This window comes from Jatropha curcas, chromosome 9 (genome assembly GCF_041381405.1).
Source record: "Jatropha curcas cultivar XTBG-Jc1 chromosome 9, XTBG_Jcur_1.0, whole genome shotgun sequence".
In the NCBI taxonomy this organism is placed as follows: domain Eukaryota; kingdom Viridiplantae; phylum Streptophyta; class Magnoliopsida; order Malpighiales; family Euphorbiaceae; genus Jatropha; species Jatropha curcas.
The window spans coordinates 4,715,437-4,734,358 of record NC_143159.1 but is presented as its reverse complement, the minus strand read 5'-3'; the positions used below and the strand labels follow the sequence as shown (position 1 = coordinate 4,734,358).

The 18,922-nt window shown below is 33.8% G+C and overlaps 2 protein-coding genes across 4 annotated transcripts; one reads left to right on the top strand and one right to left on the bottom strand.

Annotated features, from left to right (window-relative positions):
- Window positions 1–1,371: 1,371 nt before the first annotated feature.
- On the bottom strand, window positions 1,372–6,060 carry LOC105630694 (Adenine nucleotide alpha hydrolases-like superfamily protein). Of its 2 annotated transcripts, none has more exons than XM_012212592.4 (5): window positions 5,727–6,060; window positions 5,478–5,581; window positions 5,239–5,357; window positions 3,119–3,202; window positions 1,372–1,631 (listed from the first exon to the last, which is right to left on the bottom strand). In XM_012212592.4, the coding sequence occupies exons 1-5, from the start codon at window positions 5,938–5,940 to the stop codon at window positions 1,586–1,588; spliced, it is 567 nt and encodes a 188-aa protein (XP_012067982.1). In that variant the 5' UTR covers window positions 5,941–6,060; the 3' UTR covers window positions 1,372–1,585. The 2 variants fall into 2 exon arrangements, with proteins under 2 accessions (XP_012067982.1, XP_012067983.1); XM_012212593.4 differs by having other exon boundaries at window positions 3,096–3,202; window positions 5,727–6,053.
- A 3,681-nt stretch (window positions 6,061–9,741) lies between these two features.
- On the top strand, window positions 9,742–18,099 carry UBP16 (ubiquitin-specific protease 16). Of its 2 annotated transcripts, XM_012212595.4 has the most exons (12): window positions 9,742–10,472; window positions 11,276–12,671; window positions 12,772–12,860; window positions 13,661–13,746; window positions 13,859–14,021; window positions 14,129–14,249; window positions 14,405–14,562; window positions 15,320–15,404; window positions 15,478–15,690; window positions 17,176–17,237; window positions 17,319–17,446; window positions 17,583–17,977. In XM_012212595.4, exons 1-12 carry the CDS (start codon window positions 10,189–10,191, stop codon window positions 17,753–17,755), a joined length of 2,958 nt encoding a protein of 985 aa, XP_012067985.1. In that variant the 5' UTR covers window positions 9,742–10,188; the 3' UTR covers window positions 17,756–17,977. The 2 variants fall into 2 exon arrangements, with proteins under 2 accessions (XP_012067985.1, XP_012067984.1); XM_012212594.4 differs by having other exon boundaries at window positions 9,745–10,472; window positions 17,319–18,099.
- Window positions 18,100–18,922: the final 823 nt, after the last annotated feature.

The window sequence follows — 18,922 nt, the reverse complement described above, 5'->3', positions numbered from 1 at the left end:
TTCTTGAAATTATTATTATATTGTACTACAAATTTTGACCTTTTAAAATGCTATAAGATTTCAAAATATATAATGGTGTATTTAAATTATGGGTTCAATTGTTTAATCTTATAGGAAGCTTTAAGCTTTCAAAATATATCCAAAAAAAAAAAAAAAAAAAAAAGAAGAAAACGTTTTAATGAAGGGTAAAATGGGAATGGGAGATGCGAAGGAAAGCTTGTGAATTGTGAACCCATCTGTCTGTCTGATAAATGCTTAAAAAAAAAAAAAACTGAACTGTGGGCGTAGATGGGCCAACGCACGAGATGCGGTCGGTCACGGGCATAAACAGAGACTTTTCCATGACGTATGGGTCCATCAGTATCTTCCTCATCCATCCTTTTTCTTATCATTCCTCAAATACAACAAAACCTTTTTCCGTAACTTTGCCACGTGACTTCAATTGGCTAGAAAATATCTATTAAGATTTAAGAGATTCACAAACGCCAACTACTGTCAGTCACCCACATTTCAGTTCACTCTGCAAATCAATGGTTCTTTGGTTGGTACTCGGTAGTAAAGTTAAAAAGATGATAACAATTGAGCTGTGGTTCAGTTTATTTCCGAAACCGTAAACTTGTAAATTTAAATCTTAGTCGGACAGAATGAACTGAAAAAGGACGCAATTTTATGCAACCAATTTTGAAATAATTAATGATTTAAAGTTAGAATTCCTAATCAGTAATCATAGGCCGTTTACCATAATAATGACTAGTTTGCACTAGTAATATTCTACTATATTTAAACATGTGTTAAGATTAAATTTAATTTATTTGAATCTTCATTTCATTGTATATTATTGTGAAGGAAACTAAATGATTTTTTATCCTTTCCAAAGACAAAAAAAATCATATCTATCTATTCTCAATGGTCATTCCGCACTTTAATCTTGAAAAGGACTCAAAAGTAAACACACAAATAAGCCCTAATCAACCACTCAGTGATTTTAGCAAAAGCTAATACCCCACAAAAGTCACGAGGTCTCACTGTCCAAATTATTATCAGCTTGTGTACAGAAGCGGAATGCTGTGAAATCCATCCATTCTCTGCCTATCTGTAATCCAGCATTTCAAAAGCAAATAGTCTTGGGACTCTGGTACATTATTTTAAGCCAATGCAGTACCAAATTACACACACACACAAAAAAAAAAAAAAAATGATTTTCATGCGCAATTTTCGTTATTTGTCTCATCCTTCCTCACCATGCTAATTGCTCTTCCTTCGCCATACACTATTAGATGGCAATAAACCAAATCATAAGGAGTCTTAAAATGTTTGTTTTGTTATATCTCACCAAACTATAAGTCAAAAAGCATCAAAACTAAAATCCAATAAAAAAAAATCCCACCAGATTTAATAAATGAATACACAAACAAATACAACAAATTTATATATACACATACACACATGAGCAACAGCACAAACAGGGATAATTTTCACACATAAGTTTTCCCCCCAGATTCACTCACAAAATACATAAGAGGGATGGCTAGGCAGAGCTGGACGCAAGTAACATAAACTGCATCTCCAATATCTCCATATTCAACTAGAAGACCGCATTTGTCAAGGATGGGCAAAGCACTTCATAACTACTGCATGATTTGAACAGAATTACAGAAGACAAAAAGTAGAACTCAAGTTAAAATCTTACCAGTAAATAAAATTTATGAAGTTTATGGAATTACATGCAAAGATTTCCATTATATAAATGATAAGAAAATATTTCGAATATAGAGTGGTCCACTAATTTGCTGAAGTTGTTGAAGATCTATGGAACATTGCTTGTTCATAAAATATTTATCATAATAGTAATCTTGAGAATAAAACAACACTTAGCATCACATTCTTGTAACTGTCAATCAGAGCATAATGTTATGAACCCTATAGGTCCAAAGAAATTCAATTCAAGCAAAATACAAATCCAAGAATTTGCAAAGGTACTATTCTGAATGAAATCATGAGTGAATTCACGAGTGAATTCTTTACTCTCAAAACTAAATTTTGTTCTTCCATATTTCAAAAGTTTCTTAAGCTTCTCCAGTAACAACAATCTTTTTAACACGTTCCATATGGCTTCTGCAAATATTAGACCTGTTCCGTAAATTCTTAACATGTTTCCCTAAACTTAACTGAATTTAAAACTCTTTGGATCCTTGGGCCAATTTTAGATTTCTGACAAACTGCTGACTATAGGGTTACATGAGTATCTTTGTTGCAACTAAATTTAAACACTGCTTAATTTTGCATGAGAAATTTAAAGTTAGCAGAAACAATTAAAATAAGTGTTAACTTCGTTAACATTTCCAAAAGCAACCCAGAGAAAGGAGGTGAAAAAGAAAAGGCTCCCCAGAGCGCAATAGGTTGTGCATTATGTTTGGCACCATTAAAACATACTAGACTTTATCATCAAAAGAGGGTAATAAGAAGAGGGGTTTGGCACTGTTAAACCATAGCAGACTTTATTAGTACTTTTACTTTTGCAGAAAAATAGACATCCAACACCTAACTCTTAAAGTGATGATTAGGAAAACCTAGGATTCTTAAACAAGGCACTGACTATGCAGATTATAATAGAAAATCGGACATGAAATGAACAATAAAGTAAACTAGTTGAATTTAAAATCCACATTATGAACACATTAGTCCAACAACTTAATTGCCTCACAGACAATGGAAAATTTCTGATTGGTAACAACAATTAAATTTGTCTTAGAGCACATAATATGGAAGCCTAGACATGACAATAAAACAAAGAAATTTTCAAAGCTAAATTTATCAATAGCACTTCAAAATGGCATTACGTAAAGAAAAACAATAAATTTGTCAGATGTATCATAACAAGTGGCAGGCAAAGAAAATAGCAAGTGGCAGGCAAAGGATGCACCTTGGAGCACATTCTTGGAAGTTACAAAATATTGGCTAATTATATCATAACATGGAATTAATCTACACAAAAGAATAGCAAAAACAATAATTTTATGGAAGGCTAATAGATGATAACTTGAAGAATTAAAGACATGAGTTGCTTCCAGAAGTGCTCAAATTAACAAACATACCTCTTTTAGGTTATGAATCTTACACTGAAGTGTCTTTGCCCTTGACTATAACGACTGGACATTGTGCATGGTTGGTGCAATAGTTGCTTACACTTCCCAAGAACATCCTGTTAAAATTATGCATTTCATCACAGTTAGGATACTAAAGAACCACATTGACATATTAATCACATTTTTATGTTCAGTTATTGATGTCAATTGGATTAAGTTTGCTTGCCAAAGGCCTAGCAAACTTCAAATGCACATCTAAGTTTGGGGGAAATTAAATCTAGCAACAAAAGGCAAAGTAGTAAAACCATCTAAAAAAATTCAGAAAACTAAACAAAAAGTAAGCCAAACTCAAGTGAAAAAGTAAAACAACATCAAAAGTTCTAATAGCATTTTATGGTAAGGGAAATGTTTCTTGAGCATCTGAAGTGCTCCTCCAAGGACCCTTAGCTTTATCATAAAATCATTGCATAAAGCATAGCAACTTCCTATCACATTTTCTCTGTGCAAAAATAATCGCTACCTAAAATAACTCAGCCGCAGCACATAGCATAACATAGAGTAAAAAGAGATTACCCAGCAAATATTTGTCCATACATGTAAGTTTCATGATCTTTCATTAAAATATCTCTTGTTCATCTATGCCCTCATTATAACTGCTATTTCGAGCAGTCTAGCCCTTTTCCATCGAGGGATGGAATTTCCAAATCAAATCACTTTTAGATTTGTCATTCTTAGATTCATTTGTCATCCTGTGAGCTACCATCTCTGACATTTGCACCATGGCTAACAGGAAAGAAAACTAATTGCTAATTGCAATATTTACATTTGTAATGGTGAAATTTCACCTCATATGTGCATTAATAACAACTACAGTTGAAAAGATGCAAAAACTCTTCATTCATCTAACATCACACGGCCAAACAGAATATTATGAACCCAACGACTGAGAACACCTGCAGATGATAATTCAGATATTGAAAATAATCCAAGGATGCTTTGTAAATCAACATCCTTTGAGATAACATCAGTTTATCACTTGAACAGGATTATTGTCCCTGTCTTTACTCATTGGAAAAACTACTGGCTAATTGTTGGCATAAACACTGCGAACATCATTTTGTCCAAATAAAATATTATTACTTCTGAGTTCTGACTTTGAACTTCGATTCAAACAAAGCAAAAATTCTTAGCATTTCAAAATAGAAGATCCAAGTAGTAGGTACTTTGGTCTCTATCGCCCTATGTATATAGAAAAGTTACCATGCAGTCCTAAATCTGAAGTTCTTTAGCTAAAACACTTTTGGCAGAGGTAGCTCTTCTTATTGGCTTACCAAAATGAAGTAATTCTGGATGGATATTGCTAATGCCCTTAATTTTTATGATGATGATGATGCATGGTTATGCAGTTCAATTACTTTGTAATGGATATACATAGCCCTAATAAATAACCTTAAGCTATAGCTATAAAGCAAATACCATATTGTAAATTTTAGCTTCCTGTAAAATTCTTTCCAGTATGTTGGCACATAATCAAATAGCACAACTAGTTGACAATGGAAAATAGCAAATTTAAGGAGCACCCTAACCGGCAACTGCACAAAGGAAGCAGTAATATTGATTAAACTCCAACTACACAACTAATCTTTTGGGATCTGTTTTTACCCTGCTATTACAGCTACTTATGACAGGAGCACCCTTTCGGATGCATTGTTTATAGCAAGCATTATGGACTAAGATGGAAATGCATCACAAAAGCATCCAAAAATTGCTTTATGTCAAAACTTTGAACGGCATGTTTTATAATATGGACAATAACCGAAACAAACAGTTCCGAAAACTATTCAATCTCCTCATTGTTTAATATGTCAAGAAAAAAATCATTTTACTTCCCATCAAATTACTGCACAAGGATACTAACCATGTTCATCATCAAAGCTGATATTGAATAAAGCATGCTCTATACAAGATTGAGTCTAAATAATAATCATGCAAATTGTTCAAACAATGAGAATCATCAAACCATTTCCTTGACTTTTCAAAGCTGTTTGACTTTTCAAAACTTAAAAAACAAGAATCCAACATGATTACATCAAATATTATTCTACCACTCCAAATACTTGCAATGAACCAAAATTTTCTCTTTGTATAATACCTTTTAATAGGGCCATAAGAACGACACCCCATCACAAGCAAATCAGCACCTGAATTCTCAACAGCTTCGCAAATCTTCTCCTTTGGATCCCCAACAACCACTTGCGTTTTAACATTCGCCTAAACAAAAATTAAGTTCCAATAAAATAATTGATAACTATTTACCATAAAATTGATATCCTAAATTGACTGGTACACTAAAACAAGTAAATCGGTTTCAAAAAGGAAAAAAGCCCTCACGTTTTTTTCGCTGCAAATCTGCAAAGCATGCTCTAAAACAGCTTCGGTGATCCGCTTCTGATGCGCCTCAATCGCCGCCGTAAAGGCAGGCACCTCCAAATCAGCTATTAAATTCCAAAAAAAAAAAAAATCAAACTAATCAATTAGTAATTAGCTTTAACTCAAGAAAATCAAATCAAAACCATGAACAGATTCAGTATCGACTGAAATAAGCACTAGTAACTTTGGTATGGATAGTGGACACTTAACTGGGTCCACCGAACGGAATAGCGCCGGGATTGAGACCAGCAGCAATTGACGGTGGAGATTGGACATGGAGTATCAGGAAGTAGCCAGCGGTTTCAGTGGAGTCGGGCGCAGAAGATCGAAGCTTGAGGTTGTCGAGCGCCCATCTCAAGGCGTACATGCTCTCCTCGCTGCCGTCGACGGCCACGATCACGCAGCCAAGCTTTTCCGTCGTCATGATTGATTGATTGTCGATCTTGAGTCAGGTGATGTTGACTTTGGAGTATTCGTTTCGAGATTAGCATATTAGAGAACGGAACTGTAGACAAAAAGAGAAATTTCGTAACGGAACGAGAGCTAACGACTATTCGAGAGCGCCAGTGGGGAGCTGCATGGGTCGACCGGGTTGGTTTTAGGTGACTTGTGGGCCGGCGGTCCAAATCTCCACAGGCCGAATAACGCCACTGCATTTTTGTCTAACCTTGTGTTTTGTTTTGGTTCTGATTTTCATTGCAACTTTTACATATATTTCAAAAAGAAAATTCTTCTTTACATAAATAGAAAGTTGTAGCAAAAAATAAATTATTTAATAATTTACCCAAATTGTTGGTAAGCTACTCAAAATTCAGTTGATAAAAAAAAAAAAAAAAAAAGCTCATTTACATTCATTTGGTAAATTTAAAAAACCAAGCTTGAAATTATTTATCAAATACAATTAAACTGATAAATTGTAATTAAAATGCAATAGTTTTTAGGTATGTGTTTGCTATTTCGAAAATGAAAAAAGAAAAAACAGAGAGAGACGGCAGAAACAGGTTGTGGTTTTCAGTTTTCACAGGTTGCCATTTGCCAACGCCACACTGTGATATGCGTTTTGGACTATTGGGTCAGAGCATCAAATCAGAATCCAGTTTTTGCACCTATGCCTATTATAATAGTATCATCTCCGGAAACGAATCACCGTCTCGTCTAAGACTGACCTAGTTGAATTATGAGTTTTTTTTTTAAATATAAAAAATAATTTAAGACAATATATAGTTTAAAAATTAAAAAATGTTGACTGGCAGCAGAAGCACGTCAATTGTTTAGGAAAATATATTGCATGAACAGCTAAACATTTTCTTTTGGCCCCTCGCAAGGAAATTGTTCTATTTACTATTTAGTGACTTCTTATACAAGTGAAGGGTCACTGTAATTTGATTAATTAATGAGTGCAATTAGCACTTAAATATAAATCCATTTGCTGACATGATAATATAAATAAATTTTTTCCAAAAATAAATAAATACTGGTATTGCAATTTCCTTGTGAATTTTGGTTCTTGGGACGAGAGGTGATTTACCCTCATGTAATAAATAACCAATTTGCATTGCCATTACTGCAATGAAAAATATCATGCATACAAAAAAGTCCACTTTTTTTTTAAAATTTATACTACATATAAATCTATACCGTGGAAATAGACTGTATATAATGAAATTTTTGATAATACATTTGATAAAATTTAAGATATTTTAAAATAATTTTAATATCGTAAACAAAAAAATTATTACTTCAAATTAGCAATACATTAATTAATAATTACTCTAATGTAGGACCTAAAATTCCAATTTGCTAGCCCAAGGAAATAGAAAAAGGATGACATACTTTTTGGAGGCTCAACCTAAGATACCACCAACTAAGAAAATAATTTCCTGCTTTTTTGCATCTATGTATGATGGTTTTCGACTGTGCAAAAGTCACTGTAGATAAAGCTACCGTTACCAATATCAATTTCAAGCCACGTGCAACAAATCTTTTTTTTTTCCCCAATTTTGAAAAATCTTATTTTCAAAAGTGTGATTGGCCAACTATTCAAACCAAGTGCTTGACTATTTTTTTTTTTCCCCAATTTTGAAAAATCTCATTTTCAAAAGTGTGATTGGCCAACTATTCTCTTCAATAATTTCATTTGCATTAATTGTAAAAGTCATTTGTGTATCATTTCTTATGTTGTAAGTTGTAGATATTGTGCATTTATATTTCTTTGCGTGTATTTGACTATTTTTGCAACATGCTTGATAACTCGAGATTTTGAAATTATTCATTAATTTACAAGTCAATTACATTCAATACCTAAATTAGAGAAGTTTGGTAAGAATTTAAATCAACAGTTAATAGCCGACAGAAATTTAAATCAATTGCTTATAACATTCTAGAGCTACTAACCCATTTCTAGTTATATTATATTTGAACCGTATTAATTTTATAAAAATAGTTACAATTATTTTTTTACATTAATATTAATATTTTTAATAATTAATATTTTGGAGGTAATAACTTTTTTCTTCAACGCTGATTCAATAAATTAGTGAAAACTCATATGATTAAGAGATTTCAATTCAGAACATCTCAATTTTCACATAAATGAAAAAATCAATTAGATCATATCTAATTGACAACTTACTAACAGCTTTAATCAATTACTAGACAAAATACAAAGAATTTCAAAAACTTTGTTATTTTTATATAGGTTGTATATTCGATGCAAGATATTTAAAAAATTATACTTGCCAAAAAGTAATTATTTTATTTAAGTAATTTATATAGAAAAAAAGTGTTTTAATTTTAATCTCAAAAATACTCGCCAATATATATATCTAAAAAAATGTAACACGGGTCTAACTAGCAGCATGCAAATGGAGACCTAAAAAAAAAAATATGTCACCGTCAATGCTTTAGAAAAATTGTTTCCAACTTTTGACTCTTTGATTCTTTGTATCGTCCACACCAATTTTTCATTAGTTTACTTGGTCAACTTATTTAATTAAATCATCAAATTTATATTATTAATAATTACCGACACAAGCCCAGCTAAATGAAAAAATTAAGTTTCCAAACTAAGTTATTATTTTATTATGAGAATGAAGGTAGTTATCCACTTAAATTTGTTATCACCGCCCTTCATTATCAAAACCCTGTTGATGGGATAGAGATAAGATTTCCATTTACCCCTTGCTTACCTAGGAAGGGGAAAAGAACTTGATTGAGGGGGGGTTTGTGACTTTGTGGGGTAGAAAATTTCTACCAGATGGAGCCCACTTGATACTCGAAAACAGCTTATCCTACTAAATCATGTACTTACGATTAATCTCAGCCGTTGAATATCATACCAAGCCAAAAACCTTGCTCTCCTCCCAAAGCATCCCTCCACCATCACATGCCTCCACAGGCAACCGTCCAATTAGGTGTCTTTCATAAGATTAGAATAGAATATTTGCAACCAAATAAAAAATCAACTAACATAGAAAGAGAAAGAAAACCCAATGTCCTATAAATAATTGAGTTTACATCGTACATATTACATAACCTGAATATAAAAATACACTCCCTCTAAAAATAAAAATAAAAATAAAAATATACTTTCAATCTTTTTTACTATACAAATATAATTGTAATTTAGTTTTTTTATTATTAAAATTTAAATTATTTTTAATAAATCACACAGGATTTAATTGATACTTTTATTTTTAATAAAATATAAAACTTAAAAAATCTCAATTTAAGTCCTTTTGACAATAAAACTTTCCCTAATTAGTGATTTTCCCTCTTAATTTTGTTTGAGCAATTATTTTATTTTTTAAGTTAAAAAAATAAAATAGTGATTCTTTTAGAGGGTTTAGAATTCACTCTATAATTTTGACTTATAAATTAACCATTGTCCGAACAAAATAATTATTTTATTTCAACAAAAAAACAAAATAATTATTTAAATATTAAATAATTTAATAAATATTTCTCACACTCGTGGAATTTGATCGTGGTACAGCGAAAGATTGTAGCCTGCAGTGTTATTTTAGATTACATTATAGCCTGTAGTATTATTTCAGACAATAAAAATTTCAAATCAATTAAAACAAAATTTGATCTCTAAAAATAGAAAAAGAAAACAAGCCGTCCGGTTGGACCGGAACTAGAGTGGGGCCAGCGGTCCGAATATTTGATGAGCAAAGAATTCACGCTTCTCGATGCCTGAAAACAAAATTCCTTTCCCTCGACCATAAAATTTCTTTAGTTTAATAATAAAAAATCATTGTTTTAAAATCAAATTAAACAACTCAATTTATATTTTCCGCATCTAAATTCTCCCTCCCTTCTTCTTTCTCTCTAAAATGACAAAATAACAGAGCCCTAAAATCTCGATCTGGTGGTTGTCCAAAAATCGACGAGCTCACAGTAATAGCGAACACAAGCTCAGTTAAAAGGAAAAAAGAAAAATATTCCTCAACACCTAGCGAAAACGACATTTCTTTTGTCAATTATCTTCAATCGTAGCCGTCGGAAGTGCGATATTATTTCTTGTATTCCGATCTTGAGGGCCTTGCCTGTGCAGTCGTCAGAATAAGCCTCACCGCTGCTGGAAACTGCCTCACTTATGTGTGGGGGTGATATTAGGAGGTCAGGGATCGTAAATTTTGCTGGATGCGTGTTAGGTGCGGGTGGATAAATGCATGTTACCGGGGATCTAGGGTTTTCGAGCCTGGTCCTTCTGCTTTGTGTGGTTTTTCCGGTGATCGGCTTTGTAATTCGTCGGAAATGGCGGCTTTCCATAGCCAGGCAAGAGGAGATCAAGCGTTTATTGATTTTGGCTTCGGAGGAGGCCGCTAGGGCTGAGCTTGAGGCTACTGTTTCCTATGTGGCCGTTTCTGCTTCAAAAAATAACTATCAGTGTGCCGTTTGTTATTCTCCTACCACCACAAGGTGTTCCCGGTGTAAAACTGTCAGATATTGGTACGTTATTTTTACAATTACAGGTTGAATTATTATTATTATTATTATTATTATTATTATTATTATTTTATAATTTTAAGTTTAGTTTAGTGTTTGATATTTAGGATTTATCCTCTGGATATGTAGAAATTGAGACATTTTTTGGACATAGATTGGAAGCTGGATTTACTATTCCCGCATTTGCTTATAATGTGTGTTTGAATGTTATGTTGGTAGTTAAACTGAATTTTGCTTGTTTGAGGAGATGATTTCTTAATATTCTGATTGTTATTTTCCATTTGTTTGAGGTAAAGTGGGAGAATAGTAGGAAAATAATCAAGTTCTACAACTGGATGGGCTGTGATTTTAGAGGCTTTCAAAGAAATTCATTGCTTGTTAACTGTGATAATCTCATATATGTTTTTCATTTTGGCCAATGCTGTCATATGGATAAATGGTTTATAAGTAGCAAAGAGATGCGGGGATGTAATTTGTTACTCAGCAGACTTGTGGTTTTGTGTGGGCTGTAAGACCTCTTTGCCACTTATTTAAACCCTAAGCAATGTGAAATCTTCGGATTCTGATGGTATCCTGTTTATCTGAATAAGCAAGAAGCAGTCTAACACATGGATTAAGATTACAATAATATTTGTTAATGAAAATATGAAATTATTCTCTGTGTTTTCTAATATATGTATTCTTATTTTTCTCACCTTCAAATCAATAAAATTTTTTTCCCTCCAATTTGTGATTGTAGTTTTTGTTGCCTTTGTTTTCCATTATTTAGTTGTATGTTTATGATATAATTTGATTTTTTTTTTCAGTTCTGGAAAGTGTCAAATAATACACTGGCGACAAGGTCACAAGGAAGAATGCTGTCCTCCGAGCACCACTTATCATGTTAATGATGACGGAGGCAATTCTTCTCAGAAGCTGGCAAAACGAAGTCAACGTGTTATTTATGACATAGTTGGAAATGAATCAATTGAGACATCATCTGATGGACCTGTATTATCTAATTCTAGTAGCACTACTGCAGTTCCACTTGTAAATGCTGATTATGTTAAGGTTGATTTTGTTGTAGATACAGGGGATTCATCTTCTTCTGAATCATCAAGCACCTCCTTTTCTGGTTTCTCCACTTCTCCAACCGGTGGTGAATCATCTGATAACGTTTCTGTTGGTGAGAGTATCAGTTCTAATGAACCTGAGGGATTAGATAGAACAACAGCTCTTGATACCGCCCCTAACGTACTTGAGCCTGTTTTAAACAAGGCAGAGGAAACTGAGCCTGTGTCTCCAAAGTTTGCAAGTTTAGCTGATTCTGTTGATAGTTTTAATAAATGTAGCGAATCAAATATATCTCGCTGCAATGATGGAGAGATGCAGCATGTACCCACTGGTTGTTCAAGTCAGAGTATCAGTGCCATGCGCAAGGGTTCAAATACTCAGTCTAGTAAAGTTTCTTCTGGTTTTTGGGATAGAACTCTCAAGCCTGTTGTGTCCAGCAATGTTGCTCAAGATGATCCAAATCTGCCCAGTTCCAGTGCAGCTGCTAACATGAAGTTATCTGATTCTGAGTCATTCCTACATTTTAAGTTTGATTTATCTAGTAATAGAGTTTCTTCTTTAAATCTTCAAACCTCAGAGGTGAAAGGCACCATGTCCGGTGATGCACATCCATCTCCTTTGGGGACTAGCAGGCCTGTTGATGGGGCATCTTTATCAAAAAACACTAGTTATGATACATTGAGGATAAAGAGTTCCAAAACTATGAGCCTTGAGAAGTCTAGTCATATAGATAACAGATCAGGTTATGGTTCCAATGTGTCAAAGCTGAGTGAGGTAAAATCTGTGTCATCATCCTCTTCACATGCTCATTTACCTTTGAACAATGGAGAATTATCACATGTGGTTGATTCAAAATCCAATGGTTATAAATCTCCATCCTCAAGCCTGAACGGATTAAATATTATTAACAATGATACTGTTAGTGATTCACATGTTTCTAAGTCCAGAGATTCATCTAGTGCTTCTCAAATCCATTTGGCTTCTAGTGCCAATGAGCATTCATTTCCGAGTGTGAAATCTGGAAAAGTGGACAATGTTGAAACCGATGCTATAGCTGCTTCTCCAGGCTCAGCTAGTGGACTAAAATCATCTATGTGGAAAGTTGTTGACCAACTTAGAGGACCTAAATATGCAAAATACAGTGATAAGGTTTGTTTTTAAATTTTTTTTTTTTTATTTGCTTACATCTAGTTTTCTTATTCTAGGCATTTGAATTTTACTTTAATTTATTTTTGTTTTTGTTGTTTAGGGGCTTTTTTCATACAATCTATTTGTAAAGCTATATACTTCAAGCAAGGTGGAAATGAAACCTTGTGGCCTTGTCAATTGTGGAAACAGGTATATCAAACACATTTTGACGATATAAAGAATATTTAAATAACTGAACAATATAGTATTTAGTTGATAAAATTTGTGTTTCCATCAATTTTTAAGCAACATAGACCATCTTTATATATTAGGATGTTATTATAAATGATACTGGGAATATATCTCCTTCCATTCTTCAGTGTACAATTTGCATGATTATTACTGTTTATGGTCTAAGGGACATCTAGAGTAAACATGTAGATACATGTTTTTCTGTTTGTTTCTCACTGCATTTTTGCATAAATCATTTCAGTGCTTACTTCCTTCTGCTTTTTCTTTGAATAGCTTGATTGGAAACCATTTCGATATTAAATATGTGATTGAGTAAAAAAAAAAAAAAAAAAAAAGTGTGCTAATCTCTCCTAGTTATGCTGCCTGAACATTGAGAATCACAGTGCTAACATTATGCTCATTATGATCTCGCATAGTCAACACAACCAATATCTTGCCAGCAACACCTGACCATCTATACATCACTTGAAGATTTTGTATTTTGCTTGAGATAATGCTACCAGATAGGACTGGTGTGATGTCACCAGATACATTGTAAAACAATACCATTCCGGCCAAGATATATACTGCATGTTACAATTTTACTCGTGTACATTGTTTTATGGGCTGAAAACATTAGGTCAGGAAGAGCTCTTACATTTTTGCAAGAAAAACAGTTCCACTTTTCTGTCTTATCTTTGGCCTCTTCTCATTGAGGTTATTTTTTAATTAAATTTACTTGAACTTTTTACAACTTATATGCCATTGTATTTTTGCAGCTGTTATGCAAATGCTGTTCTTCAATGCTTGGCATTTACTCCTCCCCTGACAGCTTACTTTGTTCAAGGACTCCATGCTAAAGAATGTATGTTTCTTATCATGCTCGTAATATTAATCCTACATGATGAATGTTTAATTAATATGTTTAATAACAATTGCATAGTTTCAAATGAGTTTGCGATTCTTTTCCATATCAGGTGTAAATAAAGAATGGTGCTTCACTTGTGAGTTTGAAAGTTTAATTTTGAAGGCAAAGGAAGGGAAATCTCCACTTTCTCCTATCGGTATACTCTCTCAGCTGCACAACATTGGAAGTCAGCTGGGTAGTGGAAGGGAAGAAGATGCACATGAATTCCTAAGGTGAGATGTTTGTGAGCATGCGGCCCACAAGGAAAATGCATTTTCCATGTTTTTATGATTTCATTTTTTAGAGAATTTCATACAAGATCAGTGAAATGATTTTACAGGTATGCTATTGATACAATGCAATCTGTTTGCCTTAAAGAAGCTGGGGTGAATGTATTAGGTTCCCTTGAGGAAGAAACCACTCTCATAGGTCTTACTTTTGGAGGTTACCTTCGCTCAAAGGTGAAACCTTTTGAAGATTATGACATTAAGAGATTTATACTCCTTTTGTTTCTTTATCTCTCTTTATTAGTCCTAATGATTATTGCATCAAAGTGACCCAATTATTGGAAAAACTCCATGATGGAATTTATGTTATGAACATAATTGGAAAACAGATAAAATGCATGAAGTGCCATTACAAGTCAGAGCGGCATGAAAGAATGATGGATCTTACTGTTGAAATAGAAGGGGATATAGGGAAGCTTGAAGATGCACTTAAACGATTCACGAGTACTGAACTTCTTGATGGAGACAACAAATATCAATGCAGCAGGTTGGTCAGGTTATCTTTTCCAATGAAATTTGTCTTCAATTAGTATTATTTTTATGCTTCTTGGACAATCTCAGTTGATTTCTCATCTTATTATATCAGTTCAAAGTCTTAGTGGCTAATGGTTTTTTCTTGTAGAGGTATTCTCTCTTGAGAAGGGAGGTTTTGGGTTTTAGCTTTGTAATTGGGGTATGGCTGGGGGGAGTGGGGGCAGCTTAGAGTTTATCCTTTTTTTGTTAAAATGATTCTTCATTTTTATACATAATATGCTGACGTGTCCTTTCTACTAAAATTTTACAGCACAACAGAATGTCAGAAACTTAATTTATATAACAAGTAATTGAGGACAGAATATGATGATATGTAAGGTGCTTGATACCTGGTTCTACTGTGTCTTGTGCTTCAAAACTTCTTGCTAAGTGTAATGATACTTCTAATAAAATTCTAAGCTTGGTTAAATTGGCATAATAATCCGAAAAAAATCATGATTAGATGTACTAGCACATGTTGCCATTTTATAATGTATTGCAGAAGTATGCACATTTCTTCTTTAGTTGTAAGAGATGTATGTATTCCATGTAAACTCTCTTTTTTTTGAATTTTGTTTTACTTTGTCTATTACAATACATGTAGCAGAATTTGGGTAACAAATGATGATTGTCAAGCCATTCCCTTTCATAATTTTTAACAGGTTCTTTGTTTTCTAGGAATTATTGGCTTTGAATGTATTTGACTTCTATGTCATTATGGTTCTATTCAGATGCAAATCTTTTGAGAAGGCCAAGAAAAAGTTGACAATAGTGGAGGCACCCAATGTACTTACAATTGTGTTGAAGCGCTTTCAGGTAACTATTATAGAATATTTTCTCCTGTATTATTGGAAAATTTTCTCATTTCCTTGCTGTGCTAACTTTACAGTCAGGTAAATTTGGAAAGCTCAATAAGTCCATTCGATTCCCAGAGATCCTGGATTTAGCACCATATATTAGTGGCACAAGTGACAAATCACCCATATACAGGCTTTATGGGGTGGTTGTTCATTTGGATATCATGAATGCTTCATTTTCTGGGCACTACGTGTGCTACATAAAAAATATCCAGAATAAGTGGTTCAAGATTGATGATAGTACGGTATGTTTATTTATAGATTATACATTGACAAACTTTTGCATGCACTTGCTAAACTTTTTCTTTCTATTTCACTGAATTAATGTGATTATACATTTGGACCCTAGCACTGATTTGACTTATTCTGTTGCCTGAAATATCCAGTTCCAACTGCCAAAGTTTAACTGTATCTTGATCATCGATGCCTAATGAGAATTTTTAAGTGAACTTTATGCTCTAGGATATATTAGAAACAAATAGAATCGCGATCCCCCTGAGGTTTGGTTTGACACCTTATAGCTATTTAGTTCTTGGAAATTCAAAAAATTAATTAACATCATCACATCATCAGGATGAAACTTTGATGATCATGAGATGGAGATAAGGCATATGTGGTGGAAAAGATAAGTGAGTTGTTGATAGAAAGAGAGCTATGGAAGGTTAGAATTTGCATCCGTCATGTGTAGGAATCTAGATGAATCAAAAAACCAATGTGGGATGAGCCTTGAGAATCGGATCATGAGTAACTTAAATCAGTGGAGGAGACCATGATTGTTTTTGTAGAGTGATGAGGGATGGTGATGACAGAGGTGGCAGTAATAACTATTTGATGAGTTTGATTTCTTTGCCTTTTGATGACAGAGCTCAGGTGGAATCTATGGTATTTGTGGGTGGTGCTCGTTATCTGTGATGTCTATGAGGATTGTGGTTGGGTTGAATTCTGCAACAGTGTTCATTGTGGTGTGATGGTAGAATGATGGTGGAATTGGGTGAGGGAGATGCTCAAACTGTGATGTCTTGAGGCATGTACTTCATAATTTAATTCTGCTTCAGAATCTAATGAATGAAGTGGGGACATGGGGATAAAATTGATTACCTCATTTCAAGGAATCACATTTGCTTCCTACGAAAGGAGCATTCAGGCTTTTTGGCCCAACAAAAAGGTTTCTCTCTAAGGGATGCCTACTTGTGTTTTATCCCATAAATTTTCCAGGAGCGCAGCTGCTTGTTCAGCTAGTGGACCTTTGGTGTGCCTATGGTTTGTGATATCTGTACGGGAGTTTGACCATCTTTTTTGGTGCACACAAATTCTTACACGAGAGCAGAAATAGAAGACGAGAAAGAGAGAGGGGTGGGGGTGGGTTTGCAAGGGGCCTAGAGAGAACCCTTAGCCTCTTGCGCTATGAGATGGTCAGTCTACAACTAGGCTACTAGCCAGTGGCTGAGCTCGAGTTAACCTATTCTGTTTCCCTGTTCAAAGTAGACATGTTCAGAATCCTGTCATAGAATCAATATATACATGAATGTATTTGGTTGGTCTCCCTCAGTCCCAGCTCCGACAAGTGACTTAGGGCCATAAGATATACAGTTTAAGATTTGTTAACAAAATTTCTTTTCTCATTTGCTTTCTTTGTTTTATATATTTTATGCACTGTAGCAACATTTAAATAAGCTTCATGTCATTTCTCCTAACTAATTCTTTGTATCATGTTGGCCATTGTTGAATAGGTAACAGCTGTGGATCTCGACAGAGTCTTAACAAAAGGAGCATACATGCTACTTTATGCAAGGTGACCAGTCTCAGGAGCTCAATTTGTAGAATGAATATAAGTTGTTGCTTTGATGTTTTTGACCAACTACTTCTATTTCAGGTGCTCACCAAGGGCTCCAAGATTGATAAGGAACAGTTTAGTGTCTCGTGAACTAAAAACAAAAGGCACTTCAAAACTCAATGCAAAGAATACTGCATTGAATTCAAGATCCACATCCAGTCACTCAAGTATCGTTCGCTTAAATCCAAATTCTAATTCTCCTGATAGTTTGGCCAGTGTTGAATCTTTCTATTTGAAGTTCAACCGGCTTCAAAAAATTTTAGAAGAGGACTCCTCAAGTGACAATTATTCTTTTACTAGCAGCAACTCGGATGAGGGTTCATGCAGTACTGAGAGCACCCGAGATTCTACAAGTACTGATGAGCTTTCTGATTACATTTTTGGTGGTTGGAACAACTCTTGGAGGAACACTTCTGATTCTGACACTTCATCGTCATCCTCTTCCCCCTTGTACTCGAGGTACTCACCAGAGATGAGCAGGCTGGCGGTGGCAGAAGGCGAATGGAATAGCAGGCTAGTGGATGTGGAAATCAGGGATAGTGATCCTTTTTTCCATTCTGACACGAGTAAACAATTTAGAAAGTTAGGGAATAGTAGTAGTTGTAGGGAGACTGACTCGGCAAAATTAGGACGGGTTAACCCTGTAAAATCTGGTGTATCCTTTAGAAGATCAGTAAGTGAAAGAACAAGTTAAAACATTTTTCTGTCAAGTAATTTAAGTTAGGGGCGTAAATAAAAGTTGGGAAGAGGGAGATCTGTATTTAATGTTACTGTTGTAGCTGGCCTTGTTCAAAGAAATGAGCCACCCCATTTTGTCAAATTCTTTCCCTTTTCCCTTATGAAGATGAGTTGTTCTCATAGTGTATAGTTCAAACTGAAAAGGGACTTTTTCATAAATGAGTCCCTAAAGGGGTTCTTTTAACCCACTCAATTGTTTACTTCAGATCATGAATAATTATAAGTTTATGTTGCTTTGCACAGTTTCATATCTTTTTGAAAATTTAAATTTGTGTTGTAGGGCTATACTCGATATTTGCAATTTTTTCTTTTTTCTTTTTTTTTTTTTTAATGTTCTGGGCTCAACAATTCCATTCTTGGACTTGATTGGCCCAGAAAGTATTGGATCCAATTAGGGACTTGATTATGAGCCCACTCTAACGTGATAATTGGATCTTTCTAATCTATAAATGTTACACAAACTCAAGTTGTCAAAGCATTGAGGATCAATGAAATTAGTGAAAAAAATTTTTTTAATAAATTAGACATGGATAAGAAAAGATAGAGAAGCTTTCGTTTTCTTGGATAGCAGGATAAAGAAGGTTATCGAAAGCCATTTTTTCGCACTTGAAAGGCCCACTAAAACAAATATCCTAATAAGAAAACCAATTATACCAATTTGACCGCATGGATTGTAATAGTTTGAAAAAAACAGTACAATCTCTTTCAGTTTAGGATAACGAAAAAGAGAGAAAATATTAGTGGTGAGAAATTTTCATTTTAGATTGGGCAAATTATTTAGTCCCTCAAATTTAATTATAATTATAATTATAAATTTCATCTATCTTATTTGATAAATACATCTTTTAGTTATTAAACTTTAGCTCTATTAAACTATTTGCTCCTTCATTTCAAAAGTGTCTATT